Source organism: Argopecten irradians, chromosome 6, assembly GCF_041381155.1.
Source record: "Argopecten irradians isolate NY chromosome 6, Ai_NY, whole genome shotgun sequence".
Lineage (NCBI taxonomy): Eukaryota > Metazoa > Mollusca > Bivalvia > Pectinida > Pectinidae > Argopecten > Argopecten irradians.
This window is the reverse complement of record NC_091139.1, coordinates 4,067,355-4,082,679: the sequence shown is the minus strand read 5'-3', so window position 1 is coordinate 4,082,679 and position 15,325 is coordinate 4,067,355. Positions and strand designations below refer to the sequence as shown.

General features: G+C 39.7%; 1 protein-coding gene across 6 annotated transcripts in view; it reads right to left on the bottom strand.

The window, feature by feature from the left end:
* Positions 1–15,325, bottom strand: part of LOC138324751 (3',5'-cyclic-AMP phosphodiesterase 4C-like) — a 267,694-nt gene that overhangs the window by 37,239 nt on the left and 215,130 nt on the right. For all 6 annotated transcript variants that reach the window (XM_069269870.1, XM_069269872.1, XM_069269871.1 and 3 more), the window contains one exon: positions 8,302–8,402. In XM_069269870.1, coding sequence (XP_069125971.1) covers positions 8,302–8,402 — 101 coding nt within the window. The remainder of the gene's footprint in view (positions 1–8,301; positions 8,403–15,325) is intronic.

The following is a 15,325-nucleotide window of genomic DNA, read 5'->3' as shown; positions in this document are numbered from 1 at the left end:
GACCTAATCCTGAGGTTGTCCTATACATTGGACCTAATCCTGAGGTTGTCCTTGACATTGGACCTAATCCTGAGGTTGTCTTATACATTGGACCTAATCCCGAGGTTGTCCTATACATTGGACCTAATCCTGAGGTTGTCCTATTACTATTGAGACCTAATCCTGAGGTTGTCCTATACATTGGACCTAATCCTGAGGTTGTCCTATACATTGGACCTAATCCTGAGGTTGTCCTATACATTGGACCTAATCCTGAGGTTGTCCTTGACATTGGACCTAATCCTGAGGTTGTCCTTGACATTGGACCTAATCCTGAGGTTGTCCTATACATTAGACCTAATCCTGAGGTTGTCCTTGATACATTGGACCTAATCCTGAGGTTGTCCTTACATTGGACCTAATCCTGAGATTGTCCTATACATTGGACCTAATCCTGAGATTGTCCTATACATTGGACCTAATCCTGAGGTTTGTCCTATACATTGGACCTAATCCTGAGGTTGTCCTATACATTGGACCTAATCCTGAGGTTGTCCTATACATTGGACCTAATCCTGAGGTTGTCCTATACATTGGACCTAATCCTGAGGTTGTCCTACATTGGACCTAATCCTGAGGTTGTCCTATACATTGGACCTAATCCTGAGGTTGTCCTATACATTGGACCTAATCCTGAGGTTGTCCTTATACATTAGACCTAATCCTGAGGTTGTCCTTGGACCTAATCCTGAGGTTGTCCTACATTGGAAATCCTGAGGTTGTCCTATACATTGGACCTAATCCTGAGGTTGTCCTATACATTGGACCTAATCCTGAGGTTGTCCTATACATTGGACCTAATCCTGAGGTTGTCCTATACATTGGACCTAATCCTGAGGTTGTCCTATACATTGGACCTAATCCTGAGGTGTCCTATACATTGGACCTAATCCTGAGGTTGTCCTATACATTGGACCTAATCCTGAGGTTGTCCCTATACATTGGACCTAATCCTGAGGTTGTCCTATACATTGGACCTAATCCTGAGGTTGTCCTTGACATTGGACCTAATCCTGAGGTTGTCCTTATACATTGGACCTAATCCTGAGGTTGTCCTATACATTGGACCTAATCCTGAGGTTGTCCTTACATTGGACCTAATCCTGAGGTTTGTCCTATACATTGGACCTAATCCTGAGGTTGTCCTATACATTGGACCTAATCCTGAGGTTGTCCTATACATTGGACCTAATCCTGAGGTTGTCCTATACATTGGACCTAATCCTGAGGTTGTCCTATACATTGGACCTAATCCTGAGGTTGTCCTATACATTGACCTAATCCTGAGGTTGTCCTATACATTGACCTAATCCTGAGGTTGCCTATACATTGGACCTAATCCTGAGGTTGTCCTATACATTGGACCTAATCCTGAGGTTGTCCTATACATTGGACCTAATCCTGAGGTTGTCCTTGACATTGGACCTAATCCTGAGGTTGTCCTATACATTGGACCTAATCCTGAGGTTGTCCCTATACATTGGACCTAATCCTGAGGTTGTCCTATACATTGGACCTAATCCTGAGGTTGTCCTTGACATTGGACCTAATCCTGAGGTTGTCCTTGACATTGGACCTAATCCTGAGGTTGTCCTATACATTGGACCTAATCCTGAGGTTGTCCTTGACATTGGACCTAATCCTGAGGTTGTCCTATACATTGGACCTAATCCTGAGGTTGTCCTATACATTGGACCTAATCCTGAGGTTGTCCTATACATTGGACCTAATCCTGAGGTTGTCCTATACATTGGACCTAATCCTGAGGTTGTCCTATACATTGGACCTAATCCTGAGGTTGTCCTATACATTGGACCTAATCCTGAGGTTGTCCTATACATTGGACCTAATCCTGAGGTTGTCCTATACATTGGACCTAATCCTGAGGTTGCCCTATACATTGGACCTAATCCTGAGGTTGTCCTATACATTGGACCTAATCCTGAGGTTGTCCTTACATTGGACCTAATCCTGAGGTTGTCCTATACATTGGACCTAATCCTGAGGTTGTCCTATACATTGGACCTAATCCTGAGGTTGTCCTATACATTGGACCTAATCCTGAGGTTGTCCTATACATTGGACCTAATCCTGAGGTTGTCCCTTACATTGGACCTAATCCTGAGGTTGCCTTGACATTGGACCTAATCCTGAGGTTGTCCTTGACATTGGACCTAATCCTGAGGTTGCCCTTGACCTAATCCTGGTTGTCCTATACATTGGACCTAATCCTGAGGTTGTCCTTGACATTGGACCTAATCCTGAGGTTGTCCTATACATTGGACCTAATCCTGAGGTTGTCCTATACATTGGACCTAATCCTGAGGTTGTCCTATACACATTGGACCTAATCCTGAGGTTGTCCTATGACATTGGACCTAATCCTGAGGTTGTCCTTGACATTGGACCAATCCTGAGGTTGTCCTATGACATTGGACCTAATCCTGAGGTTGTCCTTGACATTGGACCTAATCCTGACTAATCTGGTTGCCCTATACATTGGACCTAATCCTGAGGTTGTCCTATACATTGGACCTAATCCTGAGGTTGTCCTATACATTGGACCTAATCCTGAGGTTGTCCTATACATTGGACCTAATCCTGAGGTTGTCCTATACATTGGACCTAATCCTGAGGTTGTCCTATACATTGGACCTAATCCTGAGGTTGTCCTATACATTGGACCTAATCCTGAGGTTGTCCTATACATTGGACCTAATCCTGAGGTTGTCCTATACATTGGACCTAATCCTGAGGTTGTCCTATACATTGGACCTAATCCTGAGGTTGTCCTATACATTGGACCTAATCCTGAGGTTGTCCTATACATTGGACCTAATCCTGAGGTTGTCCTTGACATTGGACCTAATCCTGAGGTTGCCCTATACATTGGACCTAATCCTGAGGTTGTCCTATACATTGGACCTAATCCTGAGGTTGTCCTATACATTGGACCTAATCCTGAGGTTGTCCTATACATTGGACCTAATCCTGAGGTTGTCCTATACATTGGACCTAATCCTGAGGTTGTCCTATACATTGGACCTAATCCTGAGGTTGTCCTATGACATTGGACCTAATCCTGAGGTTGTCCTTGACATTGGACCTAATCCTGAGGTTGTCCCTATACATTGGACCTAATCCTGAGGTTGTCCTATACATTGGACCTAATCCTGAGGTTGTCCTATACATTGGACCTAATCCTGAGGTTGTCCTATACATTGGACCTAATCCTGAGGTTGTCCTATACATTGGACCTAATCCTGAGGTTGTCCTATACATTGGACCTAATCCTGAGGTTGCCCTATACATTGGACCTAATCCTGAGGTTGTCCTATACATTGGACCTAATCCTGAGGTTGTCCTATACATTGGACCTAATCCTGAGGTTGTCCTATACATTGGACCTAATCCTGAGGTTGTCCCTATACATTGGACCTAATCCTGAGGTTGTCCTATACATTGGACCTAATCCTGAGGTTGTCCTATACATATTGGACCTAATCCTGAGGTTGTCCTATACATTGGACCTAATCCTGAGGTTGTCCTATACATTGGACCTAATCCTGAGGTTGTCCTATACATTGGACCTAATCCTGAGGTTGTCCTATACATTGGACCTAATCCTGAGGTTGTCCTATACATTGGACCTAATCCTGAGGTTGTCCTTGACATTGGACCTAATCCTGAGGTTGCCCTATACATTGGACCTAATCCTGAGGTTGTCCTATACATTGGACCTAATCCTGAGGTTGTCCTATACATTGGACCTAATCCCGAGGTTGCCCTATACATTGGACCTAATCCTGAGGTTGTCCTATACATTGGACCTAATCCTGAGGTTGTCCTATACATTGGACCTAATCCTGAGGTTGTCCTATACATTGGACCTAATCCTGAGGTTGTCCTATACATTGGACCTAATCCTGAGGTTGTCCCTATACATTGGACCTAATCCTGAGGTTGTCCTTGACATTGGACCTAATCCTGAGGTTGCCCTATACATTGGACCTAATCCTGAGGTTGCCCTATACATTGGACCTAATCCTGAGGTTGTCCTATACATTGGACCTAATCCTGAGGTTGTCCTATACATTGGACCTAATCCTGAGGTTGTCCTATACATTGGACCTAATCCTGAGGTTGCCTATACATTGGACCTAATCCTGAGGTTGTCCTATACATTGGACCTAATCCTGAGGTTGTCCTATACATTGGACCTAATCCTGAGGTTGTCCTATACATTGGACCTAATCCTGAGGTTGTCCTATACATTGGACCTAATCCTGAGGTTGTCCTATACATTGGACCTAATCCTGAGGTTGTCCTATACATTGGACCTAATCCTGAGGTTGTCCTATACATTGGACCTAATCCTGAGGTTGTCCTATACATTGGACCTAATCCTGAGGTTGTCCTATACATTGGACCTAATCCTGAGGTTGTCCTATACATTGGACCTAATCCTGAGGTTGTCCTATACATTGGACCTAATCCTGAGGTTGTCCTAGACATTGGACCTAATCCTGAGGTTGTCCTATACATTGGACCTAATCCTGAGGTTGTCCTATACATTGGACCTAATCCTGAGGTTGTCCTATACATTGGACCTAATCCTGAGGTTGTCCTATACATTGGACCTAATCCTGAGGTTGTCCTATACATTGGACCTAATCCTGAGGTTGTCCTTGACATTGGACCTAATCCTGAGGTTGTCCTATACATTGGACCTAATCCTGAGGTTGTCCTTGACATTGGACCTAATCCTGAGGTTGTCCTATGACATTGGACCCTAATCCTGAGGTTGTCCTTGACATTGGACCTAATCCTGAGGTTGTCCTATACATTGGACCTAATCCTGAGGTTGTCCTATACATTGGACCTAATCCTGAGGTTGTCCTATACATTGGACCTAATCCTGAGGTTGTCCTTGACATTGGACCTAATCCTGAGGTTGTCCTATACATTGGACCTAATCCTGAGGTTGTCCTATACATTGGACCTAATCCTGAGGTTGTCCTTGACATTGGACCTAATCCTGAGGTTGTCCTTGACATTGGACCTAATCCTGAGGTTGTCCTATACATTGGACCTAATCCTGAGGTTGTCCTTGACATTGGACCTAATCCTGAGGTTGTCCTATACATTGGACCTAATCCTGAGGTTGTCCTATACATTGGACCTAATCCTGAGGTTGTCCTATACATTGGACCTAATCCTGAGGTTGTCCTATACATTGGACCTAATCCTGAGGTTGTCCTATACATTGGACCTAATCCTGAGGTTGTCCTATACATTGGACCTAATCCTGAGGTTGTCCTTGACATTGGACCTAATCCTGAGGTTGTCCTATACATTGGACCTAATCCTGAGGTTGTCCTTGACATTGGACCTAATCCTGAGGTTGTCCTTGACATTGGACCTAATCCTGAGGTTGTCCTATACATTGGACCTAATCCTGAGGTTGTCCTATACATTGGACCTAATCCTGAGGTTGTCCTATACATTGGACCTAATCCTGAGGTTGTCCCTTACATTGGACCTAATCCTGAGGTTGTCCTATACATTGGACCTAATCCTGAGGTTGTCCTATACATTGGACCTAATCCTGAGGTTGTCCTATACATTGGACCTAATCCTGAGGTTGTCCTATACATTGGACCTAATCCTGAGGTTGTCCTATACATTGGACCTAATCCTGAGGTTGTCCTATACATTGGACCTAATCCTGAGGTTGTCCTATACATTGGACCTAATCCTGAGGTTGTCCTATACATTGGACCTAATCCTGAGGTTGTCCTATACATTGGACCTAATCCTGAGGTTGTCCTATACATTGGACCTAATCCTGAGGTTGTCCTATACATTGGACCTAATCCTGAGGTTGTCCTATACATTGGACCTAATCCTGAGGTTGTCCTATACATTGGACCTAATCCTGAGGTTGTCCTATACATTGGACCTAATCCTGAGGTTGTCCTATACATTGGACCTAATCCTGAGGTTGTCCTTGACATTGGACCTAATCCTGAGGTTGTCCTATACATTGGACCTAATCCTGAGGTTGTCCTATACATTGGACCTAATCCTGAGGTTGTCCTATACATTGGACCTAATCCTGAGGTTGTCCTATACATTGGACCTAATCCTGAGGTTGTCCTTGACATTGGACCTAATCCTGAGGTTGTCCTTGACATTGGACCTAATCCTGAGGTTGTCCTATACATTGGACCTAATCCTGAGGTTGTCCTATACATTGGACCTAATCCTGAGGTTGTCCTATACATTGGACCTAATCCTGAGGTTGTCCTATACATTGGACCTAATCCTGAGGTTGTCCTATACATTGGACCTAATCCTGAGGTTGTCCTATACATTGGACCTAATCCTGAGGTTGTCCTTGACATTGGACCTAATCCTGAGGTTGTCCTTGACATTGGACCTAATCCTGAGGTTGTCCTTGACATTGGACCTAATCCTGAGGTTGTCCTATACATTGGACCTAATCCTGAGGTTGTCCTATACATTGGACCTAATCCTGAGGTAGCCCTATACATTGGACCTAATCCTGAGGTTGTCCTATACATTGGACCTAATCCTGAGGTTGTCCTTGACATTGGACCTAATCCTGAGGTTGTCCTTGACATTGGACCTAATCCTGAGGTTGCCCTAATCCTTAGTTTATACAAAATGGGAGACATGATTGACACATCTAAGGTAAGAACATTTGAGATAAATTTGTATTCATGAATATTTTTCATTTAGCGATGGAGATGCTGAGGTCAGAGTTCTATCCAATAAATCAGAATAATTGTTGCGACCACAATGGAGCCGACCCATCAGGTGTTGATACCAATATAAGGCCACCATACAGGTCATACAAACCAATATCTAACCATGCGAGGGGATATTGCAATGTTGCCAGCAAGATAAACTACCTAAATGTGCCCACAGTTATTTGTCTGCAGCGACGGAAAATGTTCAGTAGAGAATATATACAGCTGGGGAGACTTAAAAATCCAAGACAACGGTTCAACAAGGAGATGATTTCCAACAGACTTCAAAGTTTTAGGGTTTCAATTGGATTAACTGGTTTTAAATATTAATCGAAGGGATTATTACATTATGGGCTTAATTACGATTTTGTTTATTTTATTTATTATTTAACAAACAACAACAAGAGGCCCAGAGGGCCTGTATCGCTCACCTGGTTTTTTGTTAGTAATTATCACAAGACTCTGACAATTAGAAAAATAAGCAAAATTGACTCCCAAAGTTTAATTTTGAATCACAACCATATAATGATGCTATTGATACCATACAAATATGCTATCCAATACATAGGTTCAGAGACAAAGTAATTTATATGAAAGTAGTAGCCTAATTGACCTTTTTGACCTCGCATCTATTGCCGTCTAAGGCCCCAGGGGTCAGCCCTATCATTTGTACAATTTCAAATCTCAACCCTATAAGGATGCTACCATTGCATTATAAGTGCTCTTCCATTCTTAGTTGCAGAGAAGAAGTCGTTTATATGGAAATAGCTAAATTAACCCCTTTTGACCCCGCCCCTCAGGCCCCCGGGGGGTCAGCCCTATCATTTGCACAATTTTGAATCCCCACACTATAAGGAGCAACCATTGTATTATGGGTGCTATACCATGCTTATTTTCAGAAAAGAAGTCGTTTATATGGAAATAGCCAAATTGGCCCCTTTTGACCCCGCCCCTCAGGCCCACAGGGGTCAGCCCCATCATTTGTACAATTTTCAGTTAGTAGCCCATAAGGATGCTACCAGTCAAATTTTGTTGAAATCCGACCAGCGTTTATGGAGAAGAAGTCGATTGTTGACGGACGCTGGATGCCGGACGTCTGACGAGGGACGAGGGAGGCCGGACGCTGCGGTATCCCATAAGCTCACCTCGGTCCTTCGGACCAGGTGAGCTAAAAAACTAGAATTGAATGCTTATTTTATGGCAGGAATAAACTTCAATTATCAAAGTCTATGATGGCTACCTGTCGTATGTTGATTTGGCCGATATGGAACATGCATAACTATAGACAATGGGGGAACTTGTACATGGTATTTGAGGATGATCAATTTGGTTTTTACTAAACCATACACTGAAAATGAAATAAAACAAGAGGCCTAATGGGTCTCATTGTAGCTATCATAAATCTAACTGGTCACTCTCAGGTACCTTCCAATGTATACAATTTAGAAGGCAGTAAGGATGTATAACAATAGGTCCTTCTACGTACCTGCCAACTTGTTGTTCTGAGAAGAGTTCGGACAGTTGCTTTGGGACGTTTTATTATGAGCATTGTGTGGACTGTTGTTGGTAGCGGCACTGCCTCGCGTCCTGTAACAATAAAACATGCACACCTGTAAAACCACAGACATCAAAAACATAGCCTTAAAGTTATATGTGCCGTATTTTTCATACTCACGAATCAAGATAAGCTTTTAATATGTTATTCATCACCAAAAGTTATTAACATTTTGAAAATTACAGTACTTTCAATGCATTGGTTTTAATTTCACAACTTTAAATAAGAGCAGAAAATGATTTTTAGCAGTACTGCCAAAAAAAATTATATGTACATCTATAGTAAAGCGAAATGAGTACCTACGGTCAGACCATGAAGCCAAATTGTGGTCTACAATTTCATTTCACATTTTTACAATGTTATTAGTAATTATAAAGTGATTTCTGCAGGAAAGTCTCAATCTAAATATACATTAGGCATAAAAAACAACAATTTTCCAGTACATAATTTCTGTGTTGTAACTAACGTTATAAGGCATATGAAGCCATTTGAATGATTTTCACGGCTTAATTAATCAAGCCGTATGATTTTCAATAGATTAACGAAGAAAAATCAACATGCCAAAATTTTCGCCCAGTTATGGCACATATAACTTTAACAATGTGTAAACCATAATATTCAATATGAACTTCTAAAATAATCAGGAAAAGAATAAGGGCTTGATTGATTAATCCCAAAATGCAATTTTGAGGGCTGTGACTCATTCACCCCTGAAATTTCATTATGGACTGGTCAAATCTTTGATTTAGAAGAGTCTAAATGTGTCTTCAGGGTAACTGAGGTGAGCTAAGATTTTCTATGGTTAAAAAGGTTTGGCCAAAACCCCTGATTGTCCTAATAAGCAAATTCATGATTAACACATATGTCTATTTCATCAAGAACTGTTCCATCCAACATTGAACAATATTCAACTTGACAACAAAGACCTAAATCCATTGGAGAATATTTCCAAGACAATAACCACCACTTAAGTAAAAGACAATGAATATCAGCTTAACTCAATTTGGGTGTCTGAAGTTATCAGTTCAGAACAATAGTTTCATCCCAACTACATTTGAGCGATAGTCTTAAACAATTAGCCTCAACCCAACCATGAGCAATAGTCTAGAACAAAATCCTCAACTCAACTCTGAACACTAGTCTAGAACATCCTCAATTTAACTTTGAACAGAAGTCTCGAACAAAAGTCTAACCCAAAAGTTGAGCTATTGATAGTGTTAAACAATAGCCTCATCCCAACTTTGATTGCAAATGTAGAACAATAGCATCATTCCCCCTTTGCGAGGGAGTCCAGAACAATAGCTTAATCCTCACTTATTTTCTCTGGGCTTATATAATGGGATGAAAGTGATGGAAATCTAAGTGTAAAAGGGTTCTTCTGAATAGAAACATCACTATAGAGTAATACTGAAGATATCTGCTGAAACAAGAATTCAAATGCTTGGCGCCCACTGCTGTGGTGATATGTCAGCCGATGTATACGAGTGGAGTATTGATCGTATCCAAGTGTCAGTGCGAGAATTTTCCCATTTAAAAATGAATTGAATGCCTGTGACATTTCAGCAGCAGTGTTAAGACCGACTGTGCAGCACAAAAGGGTTGGTTGGGGCTCTGGTATATAGCTAAACAATGTATTATAACATATAAATTGATCTGCTTCCATCGACACCATCCGTGATACACATACAGCCGATCAAATCTACAAGATTGATCTGGTGAAATTGATATAATCTGCTACATTACTAACCAATTAGGGATGAAAAAACATCAAATTAATTACAATATTGATACTTTTAATCCAGGAACAGATTCTATTGGATATTCATTATCCCGAAAATATTCAACAGCAAAGCTAGGATTTGTTGGACTTAATGACCGTCAAGAAAAAAAAAAGAGCAAGATCACAGATGACAAGGTCATAATTCAAGGTTAAAGAAAAGAAAATACTGGTATTCCAGGTTAGGAAAGGTCAAGGCCAAGGTCATTTTAGTAAAATTAAAGAAAGTAGGTCAAGGTCACAATGGTAAATGTTAGAGAATAGAAGAGTGGATGAAACAATAAGGTTTGATTTTATGACAGCAGAATTACAAAGGAAAGTCTGCAAGTAGAGTTCAAGGTCACATTTTCAGAAAGGAACAAGAAAAAGGATACATCAATCAATTTTATAGAACAGATTACAGGGTGACAGCATTTATAAGAATATCAGTGAATAACAGCCAGTTTATGCAACAGTTGGTACTATAATTATGGATGCAGCTCAGCCTGTGTAATAGCTAAGACAAGAATCAACGGAAGTGGATGTATCACCTGCACAGCATCACAAAAAATAGTTATTTACATTTTAAATATTGTTAATAATTAGGTGAAGTTATCAAGTCCCGTAACTCTTGCAAATATTGATGGATTTTGACCAGTATCAAACCACTCTGGTATCTCATTAATATATAGCAATATACCAATTTTGGTTGAAATTAGACAATAAATACTAAAGTTATTGAGCGGAAACCATAGATTTATATGTTTTGCCAATTTTAAAGTCCCGTAACTCTTGAATATATTGACGGATTTTGACCATTATCACACTCATTCCAGATAACATTGACATAAAGCAATATACCAAATTTAGTCGAAATCGGACAATAAATACTTAAGTTATCGCACGGAAACCTTTTCCTGGATAATGACACCAACAAAACCGATAAGACCAATGCAGACATAGTGATACCAAAGTGTCGCCCTTGCGTTGCAGACGACACAAAAATCAGCAACTTAAAGACTTATTTAATCCCAGTCCTTGATACCCGATCCAAATGTAGAATACATATCCTTTAAGAACATACATCAAACTCAGCAATCAACACTGAAATACAAATCTAGGTAGGTGTGTATAGTATCAGGTAATGGGACGCACATAAACACTCAAGGAAAGTGTCAAATGTACACATTTCTATACACGGAATAATTCAAACATATATTTCTATACATCAAATATATTCTATGGAATAGTTCAAACATATATTTCTATACATGAAATATATTCTATGGAATAATTCAAACATATATTTCTATATATCAAACACATTCTATTGAATTTTCATAACATACATTTATGAAATTCTATAATATACACTCAAATCTGTCTATATAGACCACACAGAAAAAGGTCTTTATAGCCAAGTGGTCTTTTCTTAAGCAGGTGGTCTTTATGCAGAGGTTATCATATAATGCAGGTTTAATTGTATCAGCCTTTGATCTATCAAGTAGAAATACAAATTGCTTTTCTTAGAAATTATGGCATATAAATGATAGAAACTTTAGTACACAGGATGTGAGGGAGACTTAAAGTGAGGGGGTGGAAGGTTTATCAAAATGTCTTTGAAGCAGAAGTAACGTGAATTGTTGTCAATGGCAACAGCTTGTGAACATTGTCACCACACAAATCTGGTCATACAGTCAAAGCCACTTTCCTTGACATGCTTGCACTTCTTATGGGTACACTTAATCAATGTTTAATTTAATCATTTCTTGGTTAAATTATCCAATGAACAGTCAGGTTACATTTTGGTCAGGGTCTAGCCATATAAGTCTAATTCTTCTACTTCTAGAATATAACATCTGTTCACTTGATTTGTAGCTCATCTGCTTCTAGTAGCTCTTCCGTCTATAGGCTGGAAGATCTCCTGAGAAGACTTATCGCTTAGAAGAGCTCAAATCGAGTTGAGCTAGTAGTAGCTGGTGGCTACATCAAAGACAAACATATAGGATCATGGACTAGTAAATGCTTTCCATTTGTGAAAGATCTTGCACTAGGACATGAAAGCTGAGGAGAGTCAAGAATGTCAACTTATGTAAGGACCTCGTCAGCTACTGAACACCATATCCGTAGCGATCATAATTCCGATTCTACAGTATAGGTACCGTATGTCTATTGCAAAGTTTTGTCTTCATAGACCCAAAGATATTTTTTGCATCTGGAGTATTGTCTGTAAAATCAAAGATCAGAACATTGGACTATCCTATCAGGATATTATACCAACAGGAGAAGGCATCAATATACTTACATACACATTCCGCACAGACTGTATACACACCCCATATAGGGCCTCACATCTCCAAATATAGGTCACTGCTACCCATATGTCAATTAATCCAAGACTTAATGATGCTCCATGTGAAGATTACACCATCACCAATCAACATGCATGATGGAGTTTCTTTGCAATTTGGTTGCCTAGTTCTTTATCGTTGTAGGGTAGGTACAGAACATATGACATCATCAGTTTGTGTGCACAAGATTTTTGTAGGGTAGGTACAGAACATATGACATCATCAGTTTGTGTGCACAAGATTTTTGTCAGGTTTTCTACCGTAAAAAGGCATGAAATCATGGATTTCAGTGCACCATATCCTTCATGAAGATTTGGGTTGAGTTTTTAATTATCAGTTCATCAGTCTCTGTGACATCATCAGATTGAAAATGCAATTATGGTAAAATCTGTCCAACACTTCAAGGTCGAACCACAAGCTTCAAGGTCAAATCAGTGCTATTATGAAAGAAGAATATTGCAGCTGGTTCCAAACTGCTATTATCATTCTATCAATTCTGGAAAAACAATAAAATAATGTTTCTTTTCCTACTGAAACTAAATATCAATTACATTCCAATGAAATGAAAATTGCAATTCACAAAACATCTTTCTGAGAAATTATTCCATTGCCCTTACTGCAGTTTATCTGTCCAAAATCCACACAGGTTTTTAGTTATTAATTTGAAAGAAATTTGTGAGTCAGGTTTGTGGCAATGCTTTCACACACCTGGTGCATTCGTACATTATTATTCCCTGCTTATCAGCTACAACAAGTCAATAAGGGAGAATGACAGCCTCCGTCCGACATCTTGGTGAGTGTGTAACAGTTTTTTCTTGCCCATTGTGGCAGCTTGATAAGCTTATAAAGTCCCTTTTTCCACTCCTGATTACCAGGATATGTTTTTCTTTGTGAGTCTCGAGTGCCGAGGAAAGCAGTAATTGGTCAGCCAATATGTGGACTCCTCTTGTGGAACGATTCATCTATGCTCCATTCATCCGTATACATTACACATATCACTTTAGTTCGCTTTATCTACTTGAGCATGAAAATGAAAGCACAAAATAGGCCGGTGTCTCCGCTTGTCTTTGGACCAATTCCTTATGTCAATAACTTAGTGACACTATCATTAAGCTTGACTTGAAATTTTCTTATAGATTCCATTGAATAAACAATGTTTTCTCTCCATAATATGTATGTACACAGCGATTTAAAAGTTACTAGATCCTTCAGAGTTTATATCAATCTAGGCCATTGCCTTAAATCAATCTACCATATATTGGAGTTGTAGACTCTAAAACCTCTGCAATATTTTGAGCATATCTGTAATAATTCGATTTTTATAATCCTTCTTTAAATGCTAAAGGATAAACAATTCAGTTCATCAAAAGACTTTTAAGTCTTTCATGCTTCCAAAAATGATTTTCTTAAGAAGTTATAGATTTTCCCTACACGGCGGCTACACTTGAAGACGTAAGTCTTATTTGGTCACTATAGAATCAATCCACTACTATATCAGCACTTTAAGTGCTCGCCAAAAACATATTTATCCTTCATGTGTCAACACCTATACAAATCTACGCCCGCATATCATTCTGATTATTTTTGCCCTTACACAAAATAAAGAAGCTTTTCTATGACCAGTTCGTCAAGTCATTCGGTCACACGAGTGGAAGTGTACTAAAAGGTATCCGTCATAAAATCGTTTCATTAGCTCTTCCGACGGAATTTTTATGCTTCAGTAATGGATTTTTCAAGATATTTTAGGTCATCAAAAGAAATTATTCTGAGTAGCAAGAGTCAAAAACACTTGTTGAATATAAGAGCATATTTATCCAAATACAGGATTAAATTCGTTGGCAACAGTGAAAGGAGTCCACCTTTGTATATACTTTTGACTTTGAATACAGGTCAAATGGAGAGCAAACCATTCAATATAACACTTATGTTTGTCAATAATGTAGTTTCAAGTTTGCTTTTTATGTATTGATAGAAATCCTATTTAGCAGTTGAAACTCTCTTGTGCTGTGGGAATTGGGAAAGTTTATAATTTTAGATTAACCTGTTTTCATACATAAATATCCTATCCTGAAATATTCGGTCAAGTGGAGTATATTCCATGCAAATGTTACATGATGCTCTCAATAGATGCCTTAATAGAGACTGGTAGATCCAGGTTTGCCGAAGACATCTTCATGACATGAATATCCATTATGTTGCAATTTAAACGCGACACATAACCTGATTTTAAAACACAATATCCTCAAATTTTTGAGAAATGCATGTAAGTTCCATAAATGGAATACCCCCGGGGGCTACGAGTGATGATTGGACAGCTGATCACAGGGTTGGTGTAGATCCTTGGTGTTAAAATGTTACGACATTCGAATAAAGCACAAAACCTTGATGTTTAGTGACAATGATTCAGCTTGTGGTAGTGTTGGTAGGAAGACTCGACTGCCGTGATATATACATTTATTGATCTCCGGCCGTCACTCGATCAATCCCAGTCTTTATAGCTCTCCCCTACATAAATGCATCACCATCACAAGATTTTCTCTCGCAAAAAGAAAACGTGTGAATTTTCTCACTGCTATTTGCAGGAAGTAGGATAGACAAAACCACTGTGATTTGCTACAGGGAACAAGAGTATGGATGACCAAGATGGTTGGTGCAAAAATCATCTTCATTGATGACCTTTGTCCCCTGGTGAATCTATCAATGTTTTCGAGCGTTCCATGATTCAGCCTCATTTTCATGAGTTGGTGCCCAATCAGAAGATTTGCGATGGACAGACACTATAAGATCTGCACGTCGGCGATAGTAGGTTGTGAAGTACAAATTAATATCGTACTGGTCTGTGACGTTT